The sequence below is a fragment of the Gigantopelta aegis genome, chromosome 4 (assembly GCF_016097555.1).
Source record: "Gigantopelta aegis isolate Gae_Host chromosome 4, Gae_host_genome, whole genome shotgun sequence".
Classification (NCBI taxonomy): Eukaryota; Metazoa; Mollusca; class Gastropoda; order Neomphalida; family Peltospiridae; genus Gigantopelta; species Gigantopelta aegis.
This window is the reverse complement of record NC_054702.1, coordinates 65,151,254-65,169,787: the sequence shown is the minus strand read 5'-3', so window position 1 is coordinate 65,169,787 and position 18,534 is coordinate 65,151,254. Positions and strand designations below refer to the sequence as shown.

Here is an 18,534-nt window from a genome sequence, read left to right as displayed (position 1 = left end):
GACATAACTAAATGAGAGAAAGAGAATTTTTTTTTTATTTAACGACGCACTCAACACATTTTATTTATGGTTATATGACGTCAGGCATGTGTTTAATGACCATTATGATAGAAAGGAAACCCGCTACCGCCACATAGGCTACTCTTTACGATTAGCAGCAAGGAATATTTTATATCCACCATCCTACAGACAGGATAGCATATACCACGGCTTTTTTTTACACCAGTTGTGGAGCACTGGCTGGAACGAGAAATAGCTCAAAGGGTCCACCAGGTGGGATCGATCCGACGTCTCACCGTACCGTGAGCGGACGCTCTACCTCAGATCTACGTCCCGCTCCTAACTAAATGAGTCCAACGAGGAGGATCGACCTTACATTACTCGAACCGCATTCGGACGCTCTTCCGCTGAACTCGTCCTACTATTATGATATCACAGTTCGTAGGAAATTGTATACATTCAGTATTTGATTGACCGAGAGAGAGAGAGAGAGAGAGAGAGAGAGAGAGAGAGAGAGAGAGAGAGAGAGAGAGAGAGAGAGAGAGAGAGAGAGAGAGAGAGATGTCATAAGCACATGTGATATTCTTTCCGATTAGCACCATACTACGGCCTTTATTACATCAATTGTGGTGACTGGCTGTAACGAGAAATAGCTCAATGGGTCCACTGGGTGAGATCGATCTGACGACTCACTGCACCATGAGTGGACACTTCCTCAACAAATGGATTATGCACATATTTTTTACTTTCTAGGCATTCTCCTGTAAAATCTCTGTATTGCTGCTTTACAAAGGAAGTTACAAAAAGTCAACTCTATTAGCAGGTGGTCGTTATATACAATTAAAATAGATGCATAAGGTAGTGTGTGAAATGCCCGCTATAGAGGAGTGGTTGTTAAATCAAAATGTCCATGTAACAGGTTCAACCGAACATGTCAGTCTTGTTCACACGAACATTACTTATATAGTGCTGAATATAGTACAAGAGTATTTTTTTTTCAATGTAATATTGATTTATTATCGAGTTTTCAAACCACTAAGTTGGTGCTAATAATGTAGCACTTTAGGAGATGCTACAGTGGGGATTGAACCTGTGATCCTGCCGAGCAAGGGACACTATATTTGATCTAAGTGTATCGCCCCAAAACGACAAAAGAAGAAAAATCACAAAAACCGCCAATGTAAATTGTGACATTTGTGGTTGATGAGTTGCAACATTTGTGGTTGTGACATTTGTGGTTATCATGTTGCGACATTTGTGGTCGAGACCTTTCAATCTAATTAAAATTAGCTCCACTATTACATGTGGATCTAACACCAGCCAGTTGGAGCTCATGTCCACCAATCAAAACCTTACTTGCAGAATCCTGCCAGTGATTTAAAAATAATTTGAAAACATTCCGAATTATCCAGAGGGTATACGACATGTTTCGTGTGAATTACGAATGCCTTAGAAAACATGTTTTATTTTATAAAATAAATAATGTGTAATGTAAAACTGAAAACTGATAACCCACCCCGTACGTATTGGTATGGTTCGCTGTACTGCGGCCACTAAAATAGACTCGCCCGATATTTTTAGAATTTGTATGCTCCCAAATAACGTTATAAAAGGCGAAGTGTGATTGGTCAATATTTAAATTATTATTTACAGACGAAATGTTACCTGGACATTGGGGACTACGCAGTGTTGTTAGTTTTAAATCACTGGCAGGATTCTGCAAGTAAGGTTTTGATTGGTGGATATGAGCTCCAACTGGCTGGTGTTAGATCCACATGTAATAGTGGAGCTAATTTTAATTAGATTGGAGACCTTTGTGACATTTGTGGTCGATTTTGCGACATTTGTGGTCGATTACGACATTTGTGGGCGTTACATTGCAACATTTGTGGTCGTTGCGACATTTGTGGTCGTTACGACATTTGTGGGCACCTTTGGGATTATGGATCATGAACTGTAAATCAGTATTTGCTTCTGAAAATGCTTGGTTGTTGTGGAGTTTGATGATGATGATGATGATAATGGTGGTGATAATGATGATTGTGGTGATGGTGATGATGATGATGATTATGATAATGATAATGATGATTGTGGTGATGGTGATGATGATGATGATGATGGTAACGATGATAGTTGTGATGATGATAATAATGATGATGATGATGATGTTGATGTTGATGTTGATGTTGATGATTATGATATTGATGAATTATAGTAGTACTAATATTGATATTTTAATGTCTTAATGGTAGGAAATATGATCTTTTTCATTTCCAGTTCATCATCACTGGAATTCTTGGAATACTCTGTACCCGGAAGAAGTCTTCCTATGTGGTAAGTTTGTTTTCCATCTCGGTTTATGCATGCTAACAGTAAATGAAAACTATTTGACTTTTGTATCGACAGCATACATGTAGAAACAAAGTTATGACTGTACTATAAAATTATAATTATCACCTCACAGTACAGTCACAAACAGGGGTCATGGACCAGAGAGGAGGTGTGCGGCCATGCTTCCCACTTTTCCCTGTTACTGTACCCAGACGGCTACAAATACCGTATTTTAACACCTAGAATTCTAATATTTTTCGGGGGAGCATGAACAGGTTCGGGCCCTCAAATTGATGTATTATCATCCCCCAGACCATCGAAATGACAGTGACCTCCTCACTTTCAAATTCATTCCACTGGCCCTGATAACGGGGAAAACATTTTTGTATTTTCTCACGAACAATTTGATACGTGTATTGGTGTAATGTTACAAGCTATTTAGCGTTTACTTAAAATTATTTTACATACCTGTAGGACCCAAATCTGCTAATCTTGTTACTGTATATAAATATAAAAAGATATATTTAAAGAAACCCAACGTGGAACGAACGTAACGTCGTATTACCATTTCGAGAGTTTTAACTCGATCTAAACTGTACTTTGTATTTTTAAAATTAGATGATTTACTTTGAGCTTATTCACTAGTGATGGGAGAATATAATTTTATAATTCTGCTGATATATTATTAAGGCAAGTTGTGATTTCATAAATGTTCAGATTTTGAGATTCTTACATACTTAGTTTTTCCACTTGAAAGTTCTATGTTAATAAAAGTGACACGAAACTTTAAACGTAAACTGAAAACATGGAAACTTTCAATTACATTTATAATGATTTTAGCTAATACTGGTATGATATTTTAGAGATAAAATACTTGGTCAAATATTTAATTGTTGTAAGTGGTCTCCTCCCTCACATCCCCGTCGGTGGGCCCATTGGGCTATTTCTCGCTCCAGCCAGTGCACCACGACTGGTGCATCAAAGGCCGTGGTATGTGCTATCCTGTCTATGGGATGGTGCATATAAAAGATCCCTTTCTGCTAATCGAAAAGAGTAGCCCATGAAGTGTCGACAGCGGGTTTCCTCTCTCAATATCTGTGTGGTCCTTAACCATATGTCTGACGCCATATAACCGAAAATAAAATGTGTTGAGTGCGTCGTTAAATAAAACATTTCTTTCTTTTCTTACATCCGTTTAGTCTAGCTGTAAACAAGTGGATTTTTCAAAACTGATCCCCTCCACCCCAATGTATTTCTAGACTGCATGCGTTATAACCATTTTTGTCTTGACCCATGGCAACCGTGCCATCTCCTGAACAAATCAGGTTTGACCAAATGAAGATCAAGGTATTTGTTCAAGTAGGGCGATCTTTAAATAACTTTTTAATTTAATTCCACTGGCGGAAACCGTCTGAAGACGACCGAATACTTAAGCAAAGACGTACATAGATTGAACGAACTGCCGTGACCAAGTATACAGCCACACAGAACGAACTTAAAGGGACAGTCCTGAGTTCGCTGCAATTTTTAAGATGTTATCGACTAACAGACGTTTTAACGACTGTAATTACATATCAAATATATTTTTCTGCATAGTGGCTGTATATTAAGCGTGTTTCTGATCGTTCTAGTATTTGTACTAGGTTAAATTTCATTTTATTTCCTCTTTTGTTTCTCCGTACCTACGAAATTATTTGAAGACAAAATCCAGTTTGGGCTTCTTACAAATATTAGTTCAAGTTCAAGTTCTTTTATTGCTTTAAGTTGTTCAACTTATCAGCATTATAACAATGAACAAACATTAATATATACAATAGTGCGGAACAATGGTGGAGAGTGACTTACATATATACATAGATACACACACATACCCACACACACACACACACACGCAGACACAAATACACACTCAAACACACAAACACACATATATAATAGAAAAAACAAAACAGAATAAAGATAAGTTATTTTACAGGTTATCCTCAGCGGCTAGGGTAATGATAAAATGAGAACATATTAGTTTATTTCCAGTAATAGTTGATCCCTAGTTCTGTTTGCTTGTAATAAATATTTTCCTAGGTTGTTTATCTCTTTATTGTTTCCGGTTGATAAGAGTTGTATTAATTTCAAAGTACTGGGATGCTTAAAGTAGTATTTTTTAATGAATTTCTTTCTTAAAGTTTCGTATCTTGGACATTGAAGGATAAAATGAAATTCGTCCTCAATCTCATTACAGTTACATAAAGTACATATTCTTTGTGCCCTTTCGATATTTTTATACCTACCAGACTCAATATTTAATTTATGTGCACAAATTCTCATTTTTGTTATTTGTCTTAAATTGCGAGATTCTATTGGTTTTGTAAGGTAGGTTTGTAAAGTAAATCCATTTAATAATAAGTGCTGATATAGCAATCCCTTTGGCGATGTCCTTATTGTACTATAGGCATTTTGCTTAAAAACATCATATACTCGTTCTTTTATTATGACATAAAAACTAGAATTGATATTGGTCGAGTCCCACATATAACTTAGCCCAAGCGTATCTAGTTCTTGTTTAATGTTCGTTAACCAGGTATCTCCGTACTGATACATTTCCTCATATATAGCTTTTAAGATACAGTTACTGGTACTACTAAGCTTTATCCAATATTTAAAAATTCTAAGTTTTCTGATAATTGCTAAAGGATATCGCCCTAATTCGTTATAAACAAAATAATTGCATGTTCTTTTATGCACACCCAATACTTTTTTACAAAATTGTATATGTACTTTCTCAATATCGTGAGCTGAGTGAAAACCCCAGACTTCAGATCCGTAACTAAGAACGCTATTGACATAAGTATCAAACACGGCTAACATTGTTTCAATATTAAAGAAATTCTTACTACAGATATTTGATATCCAATATTGGGCTTTGAGTCCTTGTTCAGCAAGTCTTTTTTGTGTACTATTAAATTTGCCATTGAAACGAAGTAATAATCCAAGGTAATTAAATTCATCTACAACTTCTAATTGGTGGCCATTATATGACCATTTCTCGTTCTTTCTTACTTTTCCCCCATTTCTAAAGACAACTATTTTTGTTTTATTTGTATTGACGGTAAGATCCCATTTTTGGGTGTAATTTGCAAGTGAATTTAACATTGATTGTAATCCGCCTGGAGTTTCGGAGAAAAGTACCATATCATCAGCGTACATTATTAAGAATATATTTAACGTTTGTATTTCAACATATGGACAACTGTCTGATAAAAATTGCATTTCACAATCATTAACGTACATGGAAAATAATATTGGTGATAGTACTTCTCCCTGTAATAGACCGTTTCTACATACGAAATAATCAGAAACTACGTCATTATATTTTACACAGCACTTAACATTATCATATAAAGATCTTATAAGAGATAACAATTTTCCTCCTATGCCCTGTTGAATTAATTTATACCACAAATTTTGTCTGTTTACAAAATCAAAAGCCTTTTTGTAGTCTACAAAACAGCAATATAATCGCTTCCTATTTTTCAGAGTTCTGTTTATTAAAGATTGTAATACAAAAATAGCGTCAATATTAAGACAACCAGAAACACACTGAATATACAGACACTGGTATTCTAAACAAGAAAATATATTTGATGCGTATTTTTAGACGTTAAAATATGTTATTAGTCGGAAACATCTTACAATGCAGGAAACGCAGAACAGTCCCTTTAAACAATACAGATCGACAGGAGAACACGTAAAACAACAGGCGAACGACTTCCTTCTTCTAGTCGGTTTAATTATAAAATGCAATTTCCTCTCATTAATGATTTATGGTCTGACAATACTGAACGAAACATTTCCGTTCTTGAGTCACTGCTTTTCAATACTATTTATTAAAATTTAAATATAGTAGTCTTCTTTTTCCATTAAAAAATCGATATATGTTTTGCGAGATGCGGGTAATTATTCAAAACGTTTTGGCGCCGAATAAATCGATTCTGGTACAAATCGGGGCGTAATGTAGCTCCTCTGGTGATGCCGTGGTTAAGCCATCGGACGTAAGGCTGGTAGGTACTGGGTTCGCAGCCCGGTACCGGCTCCAACCTAGAGCGAGTTTTAACGACTCATTGGGTAGGTGTAAGACCACTACAACCTCTTCTCTCTCTCACTAACCACCAACAACTAACCCACTGTCATAGACAGACAGCCCAGATGGTTGAGGTATGTGCCCATGACAGCGTGCTTGAACCTTAATTGAATATAAGCACGAAAATAAGTTAAGAAGAAGATGCTGCTTTTGTAGAGCGCTCACCTGAGGTACATGGATTGTAGGATCGAATCTCCCTTGGTCGACCCATTTGTTTTTTCTTCTTTTCCTAACTAGTGCCCTACGACTGGTATATCAAATTCAAATTCTTTATTGCTTTGCATTTTTACAACTTATCGACATTATATAAACAAAGATATAATGAATAAATACTTTACTGACTAATAAATTAATTAGATATATGTCGTTATTGAACATAACCAGAGGTGAAATATACTATAGTGCTACCTGGGTACAGGTTCTCTATTGTACAACAATACTAACATTATATAATTTATTATGTAACATTTAGTGAAATATCTTAAACTATCTGTGAAATAAAAGTGTTATCATTCACTCAGTGACAATACGTTTGAAAACTCGTGGACGTCTTTGGTCTGAGTGTAATAAAGTTCTGTTCTAGTCTGTTCTGGTAAAAATGTTTTATAAATTTAGTTCTTAGACTAATGAATCTAGGACATTGGAGAGTTATGAATAAAATAATACTCATTGTCTATTTCATTTAAAAACAAATTAAGTGTGTATATTCTTTGAGATATTTCACTGTTTTTGTATCTACACAATTCTATATTTGACTTATGAGCACAATTTATAATTTTGGCTATTTCTTTTAAATGACAAATGCCTGATGTTTTTTTAAAGATAAGTCTTTAAGTTAAATTCATTGACCAAATATTGATACAGATGCATCTATTACGTTGCCGTTATTCTGTTATAACATGGCTGCTTAAACACATGACATAACCTTTCCTTATTTACATTGTAAATACTCATTTCCACACGTCTGGCCTCGGTGGCGTCGTGGTTAGGCCATCGGTCTACAGGCTGGTAGGTACTGGCTTCGGATCCCAGTCGAGGCATTGGATTTGTAATCCAGACTCCAAACCTTGAGTGAGTGCTCCGCAAGGCTCAATGGGTAGGTGTAAACCACTTGCACCGACCAGTGATCCATAACTGGTTCAACAAAGGCCATGGTTTGTGCTATCCTGCCTGTGGGAAGCGCAAATAAAAGATCCCATGCTGCTAATCGGAAAGAGTAGCCCATGTAGTGGCGACAGCGGGTTTCCTCTCAAAATCTGTGTGGTCCTTAACCATATGTCTGACGCCATATAACCGTAAATAAAATGTGTTGAGTGCGTCGTTAAATAAAACATTTCTTTCTTCTTTTTTTTTCTTTTCCACACGAGTTAAGTTCCATGTATAAGTTAGGCCATGTGCAATAAATTCCTGTTTAACATTCGTTAACTAATTATTTCCATATTGCTCCATTTCTGCACATATAGCTCCTAATATATTATTAGTACTATATCAAAGGCCATGGCATGTACTGTCCTGCCTGTGTAAAGTGCATATAAACTATGATTTGTCCTTGTTGCTAATGACAAAATGTAGCGAGTTTAGTTTAAACAATATTTCATTCCATTTGCTGGTGGGATTGGTCGACAGGCTACAAGTCTATATTAGGACCTTTCCCTACATTTTTGTTAAAAACAAACAGACAAGATGACAGACAAAGTACAATTAATAACTGACAATAATAATAATAAAACATAATAGTAGATGAATAACATAAAAGTGAGCTACAGAAAGGACAGGCAAGTACATAGAAATAATACAGGTAGAGAAATGTAAAAGTGCTAATAAGTTCCAAAACGTTTAGAGCTTACAATAAAGTCATGAACGGATTTAAAAATGTCTATATTTTTCTGATTAGTTAAGTGTAGATCGCCAAAATATAAAATGTTATAGTTAACATGTAGATATTTCTGTAGATGGGTATTTCGATGCACCCTGAACAGAAAGCAATGACACAAGAAATGTTCGGCATCTTCCACATGATGCCCACAAACACATTTTGGATTATCCAAGATATGACCTGAAATTTATGACCATTTAGGTTACTGTTACCCATTCTAAGTCGACAGTGAAGTATCTGCTGACGTCTTTCACCATAATAAAAGTATGATGGAATAGGTTCAGTTACATTAATTGCATGTTTGAACCTAGTTAGTGATTTACAGTTTTTGAAATTAGAAGACGTATTATTCCATAATTTAACTGACGAAAGAAAGAACGAATTTGCAAAGAGCGTTGTACGACAAAAGTAAGTATTCAAGTGATCTGCATTACGTAAAGAGTATGGATTTGTTTCACCGACATGTAATGGTAAATGAAGAGCTAGATAAGTAGGTAACAAGTTATTTGACAGTTTAAACATCATGCATAATTTGTGTTGTTCACGCCTTTTTGAGAGTGGTGCGAAACCGGTTTCTTTATAAATAAGATCGTGTGAAGTTCCCCTAACAGCACCACAAATTGTTCTAAGAGCATCTAACTGAATATTTTCAAGGTTTTCTGCTAACTGAAAGGAGAAGTTATCCCAAATAATATCAGCATAATCAAATATTGGAAGAATAAATGACTTATATATTATTTCTAATGACTTTCTAAAAAGACGATATTTAAAAGACCTGAGGCAGTTTATCATTTTACTTGTTTTATTGATAAGACTGTTTATGTGATAATGCCAGTCTTCTGATCGTTGAAATGTCAGGCCCAGATGCTTATGAGATTCAACTTCCGATATCTGTACAGTATCTAAAAATAGCGAGTTTCCTCTAAGCCTATATGTCAAAATTACCAAATGTTTGACACCCAATAGCCGCTTGCTCTAGTGATGTCTTTAAACAATACGAACTTTTAACTAGTAGAAAACTATGCCGTTCTGTTATTGTCTGGGTGGTGCAATGGCAAGGTCATAACAGCATCCTAGAAGTTTAAATGGATGCAAAGATAAATAAATGCCCTGTATAAAGTTTATTGTAAGTTGGAATTATGTTCGATTGTATCTTTATACCAATGACATCCAGTTATCCAACACACCTATCTGTGCATCCATTATCCATACATATCCACCCATGACCCATCCACCCATCTAAAGCTCCTACCTCCACACTCATTCATCCATCCACCCACCCATCCATCCAACAACACACCCATTCGTCCATTCTTCCATCCATCTATCCATCCATCCATCTAAACTCATTCATTCCATCCAATTACCCACCCACCCCAAATCCACCATCCATCCATCCATCCATCCAACCATCCATCCAAACATCCACCCATCCATACATATCCATCCATGACCTATCCAACCATACAAAGCGCCAACCCTCCCACTCATTCGACCATCCATCCATCCATCTGTCCATCCATCCAAACAACCATCCATCCATCCATCCATCCATCCAAACCCATTCCTTCCATCAATCTACCCACCTACCCCAAATACACCTTCAATCCGTACCAATGATATCCAGTTATCCAACACACCCATCTATGCATCTACTTATCCATCCAACCATCCATCCATCATCCATACATATCCACCCATGACCCATCCACCCATCTAAAGCGCCTACCCTCTCACTCATTCGTCAATCCATCCATCCATCCATCCATCCATCCATCCATCCATCCATCCATCCATCCACCTATGCATCCATCCATACATCCATCCACCACCCTTCATCCATAATCCATCGCTTATTCAAAGAGATGCAATTCTGTGATGCTAATGGTTTTGTAGATTACAAAACGACAATGTGACCAAAGCTCTATCAAACGTAATTTACAGCATCCTCCTTCCCCATTTCAGATAATGTGCTTCACCGCATTCTCCGTGGTCTCCTTGGTGACGGCCGTGGTCAGTATCCAGCTGCTCAGACTCGGATTGATAAACCACACCACGGACGGCCACACTTTCCAGAAGGAGAACAAGGACGTGTTGATCTTCATAGCGCTCGGCACGGCGGGCATCGAGTGTCTGGTATGCATCATCTCTACGGTAATCAGCTGCCGTATCGCCAAGGTGGCCAAAGAGGAACTGTGCAAGCAGAGAGAAGGGATGTTCCATGTTAAGGTACTAGGTCAGAAAGACATTGTCGTTGTGTCCAAGCCCCTCACGGGAAAAGATGACCTCACGGCCGTATGAAATGGTTCCGTCATCGTTTTCAACACCGTTCCTCCCTTTTAACCTTTATCATCACCTGCTTAACCACGTGGACGTCATAACCTTTGGATTTTTTTTTTCCACTTCCTGGCTTCAGTGTACACTTTACTTACAATGTCCAACCCTTTGAGTGTTAACTCTTCTATAGAGAAGTACACCCTTTTTTCAACCTTCAAGTTCTGTTTCCTTTGATGGATGGCGAAGTAATAAAAACATATCTTGATTATATGATTCACCCCCGATTAAATGTTACCTCCTCCTATAACCAGAGATTCTGCACGATTGAGACTTTACATGCGATGCTGTTAAAGCACCTGGCTTTAACCTTCAAGTTTACTTCGAGATGGTGAAGAGGTGAAGTGGATGAGAAACGAAACTGAATTGCGTGTAGCCAACTTGTATATTATCCAACCTGCCCTTTGAGTGTTGCCTTCTGTAATTAGACCTACAGCAGGACACTGTGATGACTGTAGACTTTTTTGTTATTTGTTACTTCCACATATTGTTTCCTGTTTGAGGACGGTCACACGGTTATTCAAATGAATTACATTCAGCTTGCTAAAATATGATATCCACCACATTCGAGTGTGTCCTCTTTTATTTATAGTTCCAACAAGACCCCGAGTTCACAAACCTTGTATGTATACAGTGTCCTTTTTCCCAATGTTCAAGGTTTAGAACGATGAGACTCAAACTAAGACAGAATTTGCTTACACTTTGCTAACTGTGTTCACCCCTTTGAGTGTTGCCTTTAATAACAGACAGTGCTAGTAGATTGTAGGTTTTATCCAAGCTTAAATTGTTGTTATATCCTACCCAGAACGACAGAAGTCGACCTAAAACCTGTACATCTTGCTTTCAATTATCAGCCCCCTCCTCTTGGGTGTCACCTCTTTCAGCAGGACTCTGATTCAACAGACAATGTTAGAAGAAGTACCGTGTTTCCTACCCAGAACAGAAGAATTCGACCCGAAATCTGTACACCCCACTCCCCACTTGAGTGTTACCTCCTTCAGCAGGACCAAGATTGAACAGACCGTGTTAGTAGATTGCACGTTTCGCCCTAAACCTTCACGTGTTGTTGTTTCCTATCCAGAACAGCAAAATTCGACCCAGAATCTGTATACCTTGCTTTTAATACACACCCTACTCCCCACTTGAGTGTTACCTCCTTCAGCAGGATCAAGATTCAACAGTGTTAGTAGATTGCACGTTTTGCCCCGAACCTACAAGTGTTGTTGTTTCCTATCTAGGACAGCGAGAGATGAATTGCTACATGTATAACCCTGCTTACAGTATCCATCCAGTTTGAGTGTTGCCTCCTCCGAATAGAGCTTCAGCCACACTCTGGGTATACAGCTAATAGACTGCGTAATGTTCCTTTCAATCTTCAAGTGCTGTTATTTCCTATCCAGAACAATGCGAATAGAACTGATACATGTATAACCCTGCTTACAGTATCCATCCAGTTTGAGTGTTGCCTCCTCCGAATAGAGCTTCAGCCACACCCTGGGTATACAGCTAATAGACTGCGTAATGTTCCTTTCAATCTTCAAGTGCTGTTATTTCCTATCCAGAACAATGCGAATAGAACTGATACATGTATAACCCTGCTTACAGTATCCACCCAGTTTGAGTGTTGCCTCCTCCGAATAGAGCTTCAGCCACACCCTGGGTATACAGCTAATAGACTGCGTAATGTTCCTTTCAATCTTCAAGTGCTGTTATTTCCTATCCAGAAAAATGCGAATAGAACTGATACATGTATAACCCTGCTTACAGTATCCACCCAGTTGGAGTGTTGCCTCCTCCAAACAGAGATTCAACCAGACCCTGCGTCTACAACTAGTGGACTACATATTTGTTGTTTGCAATCTTCAAGTGATGTTGTTTCCTATTCATGACAGCTAGAGCTGAACTGATACATGTATAAATAACCCTGCTTATAATACCCACCCAGTTTGAGTGTTACCTCCTCCAAATAGAGCCTCAGTCAGACCCTGGGTTTACAGCTAGTAGACTGCGTAATGTTCTTTTCAATCTTCAAGTGCTGTTGTTTCCTATCCAGAACATCAAGAGTTGAATTGCTACATGTATAACCCTGCTTACAGCACCCACTCAGTTTGAGTGTTACCTCCTCCAAATAGAGCTTCAGTCAGACCCTGGGTTTACAGCTAGTAGACTGCGTAATGTTCTTTTCAATCTTCAAGTGCTGTTGTTTCCTATTCAGGACAGTGAAACTGACGTGGAATTATATTCCTTCAGACTTGACTCCTCAGTGGATAACTCAACAATAGCAGCAGACGACAATCTTATAGACAATGAGTCAATCGACTTAGATGTTTTGACGCCTCGCACTGCTGAAAGGACTCAAAACCAGAGACCTCCTCTAAAGATCGAAGACTTTATTAAAGCCAGAGAATCGTCGGCAACCGGCGTAAACAGCGTCGTGGAAGATTCTAGAAACATTGACACCATAACGTCAGGGTGCATAAACGACTTTTCCTTCCACGTTAACTTGAATAATATACCCGATTCGAAATTACCGAGCATACAGTCTTGATGCTGGAGGTTAATGCCGGGTGTATTATGGGTGAAATGGTTAAACTGCTGTCTTTATTATTTATGGAAGAAGCTGTAAAAAGTAACTGTTGAAATCGATGTTCAATAATCCTTGTCAGTTGTGTCCAATGTTGTGTATTTAAATAACAGCTGCTTTACTGTTAAATATAAAACGCTAGCAAAAACTGTGGTTAGTGAAAGAGTTCCTGCAAGTTGCGATTAGGTCCATCGTAAAACATAATTATATGTGAAAAAAAAAAAAAAAAAAAACTGTTTTATTTAAAGGCCACCATTGGGCACATAAGACTCAATGTCAAGGTATTGTGTTTCTTGTTAAGGGTCATGGTCTCAAACTACAACTGCTCTATTAAATAATTAATCATCACAAATTATTAGCATCATTTAATTTTTTCACATTACTGAAATTGTAATTCAAGATGTACCAGACCAACAACTGTATAATCATGCCTCAATTATTGCACTTTAATGAAGCAAAAATATATACTTTTATTGTTGATAATATATGAGGTTCTTCATATTCCGTTGAACGTGACCATTTAGTTTCTGAAGATCAATAAAAACCGCCTCTGTGCTACGTAAATAATACCCTAAATAACGTAATTATTATTATTATAAAATACTGGCATGCGCATTTTGTTCTCATTCATATTCATTGGACTTAATGTATTCGTACCAACATACGATTTGTAAGATACTGAATATTTGTGATGTGTATTTTAGTGGTAGCTATGTTGAAAGTTAGTTGATGTTGTCAAGATTATACATTGTATAACAGTAATGCGAATGATGTTGTCAAGATTATACATTGTATAACAGTAATGCGAACATGTTTGTTGTGGTAATATTAACATAAAATAAACATATCTTAGTGCTTGGAAATGCATGTACAAAAGTGTCTAGTATAATTATGAACTTTGAAGAATAGCCTAGTAAATTGAGTAAACGAATTTTGTTGTGTTTTTGCTCGACAGTTATTTTAAAAATTTATAATTGTTTTACTTTTCCTGCTGGACAGTTACTGATCTTATTTTTGTTTTCTTGCGTGTATGGTTGCTGTGTGTGTGTGTTTGCGTGTGTGAGTGCGTGTTTGCGTGTGTGCGTGCGTGTGTTTTTATTTTGTTTTGTTTATGTGTGTGCGTGCGCGCAACAAGTAGCCTACTTGTAGACAATTTTGGGTAATTAAATTTACAAAAATTAACTGTAAGCAAATCGTCTAGTCAACTTCAAAAATAGCTTTCAGCTACTACAGAAAATATATAATGTTAGAAAAATTACGAATTAATACAATATACACAATATTTAAAGTCATTTTGTTGTGCGTTTAACAAATACGTTTCGATTAAACCCATAGCATTTGTCGTTCGCGATCTGGTTTAGCTATTGCAATTGTAGCCTATTCTTTTTTAATTTAATTAATTTTAGGGTAACTATTGCTTCAGACTAAATAACTAGATAATTATAGGTTATCAGTGTCCTTTGTATTCGTGTTTTGTGATGTTTAAAAGAAGTGCTATAAACACGAATAAAATAGTTGAAAAACAGATTGCTGTGTTTGTGTTATTAAAAAGTCAACATTAAATTGGTATAGTACTGACGTCATCGTGGATCTGAGAAGATAACATGACATGGATTTTCAAAACAAAAGTCAAGGTCTTTATTATATATTAGGTTAGGAACCCTGTGCTATGACAGTCAACACATGTTTAATTAGTGGCTAGTATGTGTTCGTATACAGTTTAATTAACAGAAGAGATCATTTGCATATGTAAAATTGTATATGCAGCGAATACCACGGCTTTCAGTATACTAGTTATGGGATGGTGTTTGGAATGGGAAGAGCCAATTGGGTGATCACCCATCACACCCCAGTCGAGCTTTCTACCACTGAGCTAAATTCCAATTCAGGATTACTTGGACCAAATCAAATTCCATTGCCGATGATGTTAACGTTTTCTAATAAAATTGATAAAAGCAGCTTATCAAATTATCAACACGCCCAGGCGGTAGCTCAGACCAATAAAATGTATGTGTGGCACCTCACATTTAATCTACCTACATTGAAATCACGGGTCACATGAGATTTAAGATATAGTTAATGAACGTTTTTATTAGCACCGACTCTGTCTCTGTCTGTCTGTCTGTCTGTCTGTCTCTCTCTCTCTCTCTCTCTCTCTCTCTCTCTCTCTCTCTCTCTCTCTCTCTCTCTCTCTCTCTCTCTCTCTCTCTCTCTCTCTCTCTCTCTCTGGTATCAATTTTCAATTTCTAGTATATACTACAAAACAAATGTATTCCAATTAAAAGTGTATTAATTTATTACTAATAGATAATAACATTTGCATCACTAATTAATACCACATATATTACTACCAATCAAAACCGCAGCTGTCTTTACTTCGTAAATAGTTGACGATGCACCTCAAACTTTTTTGACCCGGAACTCTTTAATTTAGTACAAGGCAGCCTTGAACATACTTTGAACAGATATTAACTTGAGACCCGATACACATAAAAAAAGGTCTCATCAAACCTGTGGTTGAATGTCCGTATCGATCTGTTGCCAGTGGAATACGACTGTTTTCATACACAGTGTCAAATAAACCATCCGCGTTTCCCATAGAGACCTACTCAATCCATCAACTTGGACACGAATATGCTAACATTTCAAAAGGTCACGACGTTTACTGGCTGTGATGACGTAAACAGGGAAACGATTCTGCTGAATTCGGTTCACAAAACAACAGAAAGACAGCCGCGGCGTATTTTATGCGTGTAGACTTGACTTATAGGCGATTCTTCAACCAGAACACGTATTTTAATTAAATAAAGAATTTTCTGCTGAACATTTGCGATCTCTTAGGTTATAAGTGGCAGACTCATTTATTTCTTTATCAATAGTGGGTGATGTAAAATAATGTGACATGTCTCTACTTGCTATAATATGGGATTACAAAGTATAAACATAACACAAGCCTATATGATTTTGGTCAGTTTTGTTGAAATTGGGTCCGCAAACATTAGAGAGGAGGAGGGGGTCATTCCTCAGTGCTCGACTGAAAGATACCCATTGGACTATTTCTCGTTCCAGCCAGCCACAACTGGTGTAACAAAGGCCGTGGTATGTGCTATTCTGTCTGTGAAATGGTGCATAAAAGATTTAACATCAGCTAAAACCTTAGGTGATATAAAGACAATTATTATCCAGGAAGTTTTTGGTGATAGGCCTGTTATGGAAGACAGTGAGATTGTTCCAGAGATAGAGATAAATGAGTTAAGTGTGGAACAACAATTAGCTTTTAAAAAGCTTGAGTACGAAAGAGAAGAACGTGCATTAGATAGAGAGAGAGAGAGAGAGAGAGAGAGAGAGAGAGAGAGAGAGAGAGAGAGAGAGAGAGAGAGAGAGAGAGAGAGAGAGAGAGAGAGAGAGAGAGAGAGAGAGAGAGAGAGAGAGAGAGAGAGAGAGAGAGAGAGAGAGAGAGATAGAGAGAGAGAGAGAAGATAGAGATGAGAGAGAGAGATAGAGATAGAGAAAAAGAAGATAGAGAGAGAGATAGACATATGGTTAAGGACCACACAGGTATTGAGAGAGGAAACCCGATGTCGCCACCTCATGGGCTACACTTTTCGATTAGCAACAAGGGATCTTTTATATGCACCATCACACAAACAGGGTAGTATTACCACGGCCTTTGATATACCAGTTGAGGTGCACTGGCTGTAACGAGAAATAGCCCAATGGGCCAACCGATGAGGATCGATCCCAGACCGACCGCGCATCGAGCAAGCGCTTTACCACTGAGCTACGGCCCGCCCAAACGGAAACAAAACATGATTATAGTGTTATAATGTATTTTATGAAGATATTAACTAGTATCAATGGACGGCGTCGTGGTTAGACCATCGGTCTACAGGCTGGTAGGTACTGGGTTCGGATCCCAGTCGAGGCATGGGATTTTTAATCCAGATACTGGCTTCAAACCCTGAGTGAGTGCTCCGCAAGGCTCACTGGGTAGGTGTAAAATCACTTGCACCGACCAGTGATCCATAACTATCCTGCCTGTGGGAAGCGCAAATGAAAGATCCCTTGCTGCCTGTCGTAAAAGAGTAGCCTATGTGGCGACAGCGGGTTTCATCTAAGAAAAACAGTGTCAGAATGACCATATGTTTGACGTCCAATAGCCGGTAAGATAAAAATCAATGTGCTCTAGTGGCGTCGTTAAATAAAACAAACTTTGCTTTAGTATCAATGCACCAGGTAGGTACCTCTGTATTTAACACAGGAATAACATAATATGTTGTCCACAACTACGAAAGTGAAGGACTTTACTTGGTATCCCAGCAATCAGTATAGCTGTGACAGCACCCTTAAACATGCTGACGGTCTAATAAAGAAAAATAATATTCCTGCAACGACACTCAGTGCATTGTTTAACCAGTGGCTTTTAGGGTGTATACTACCAAATAAAATCCCATATCCGACAATAGTAACATATGTGGCTAAAACTCCTACCTGCAGCGTATCAATCGATATAAACGCCACGGATATAAATACTACCACCCCTCACCCTTAAAGTGAATCGGAAAATATTTGGGGTCAAGCTGCTCATTTCTGAAATAACGGGTAGCGTCTATGACTACCTTAGTTCCGCACAAAATTCGAGTACTTTTTTTTATAGGTACCCTATACATGTTTCAAGCACACGGCTACTTGACACAGTGGTACTAGATGAAATAAAATTGCATACATGTTTTGCTCAGGTGAAACTTGTTTTTTGTGTGTGTTTGTTTTTTTGTTTTTTTTACAACCAACACACTCATATTTATCACCAAACACAGGACGTGTGGTATTCGGTATTCACTTCAATATTAAAAACACCACGAACGTTGACCCAGCCGGATGTTATTTAGTTTAGTACTCCCTTTACATGTCTAACGCTTAGTAATTACAACACATGGTCGATAGTACAAGTTCAAACATTGCTACCGTTGTAGAGGCTCTCCTTTTTATTGATTAGCAGGCAGGTATTGTTTAATTAACTTTCCAACTGTCTTCCTAATTTGTGGTCTGCTGTCGCGAAACGCCACAGTTATACAGGAATATTAATAATAACTGTCATGTTACCAAGCAACCTTGCAGACCGCCATCTATTTTTGTTTTGTTTCTTTGTCTAAACCATGTGTGTTTGTTGTTTAACGACACCACTGGAGCACATTGATTAATTAATCATCGGCTATGGGATGTCAAGCATTTGGTAATTCTGACACGTAGTCATCAGAGGAAACCAGCTACCTT

The 18,534-nt window shown here is 37.6% G+C and overlaps 1 protein-coding gene across 2 annotated transcripts in view; it reads left to right on the top strand.

Moving 5' to 3' along the window:
• Positions 1-14,785, top strand: part of LOC121370938 (transmembrane protein 196-like) — a 33,904-nt gene extending 19,119 nt beyond the window's left edge. For both annotated transcript variants that reach the window (XM_041496486.1, XM_041496485.1), the window contains 2 exons: positions 2,278-2,334; positions 10,308-14,785. In XM_041496486.1, the coding sequence (XP_041352420.1) occupies positions 2,278-2,334; positions 10,308-10,643 (393 nt within the window). In that variant the 3' untranslated portion in view covers positions 10,644-14,785. The remainder of the gene's footprint in view (positions 1-2,277; positions 2,335-10,307) is intronic.
• The last annotated feature ends 3,749 nt before the right edge of the window (positions 14,786-18,534 follow it).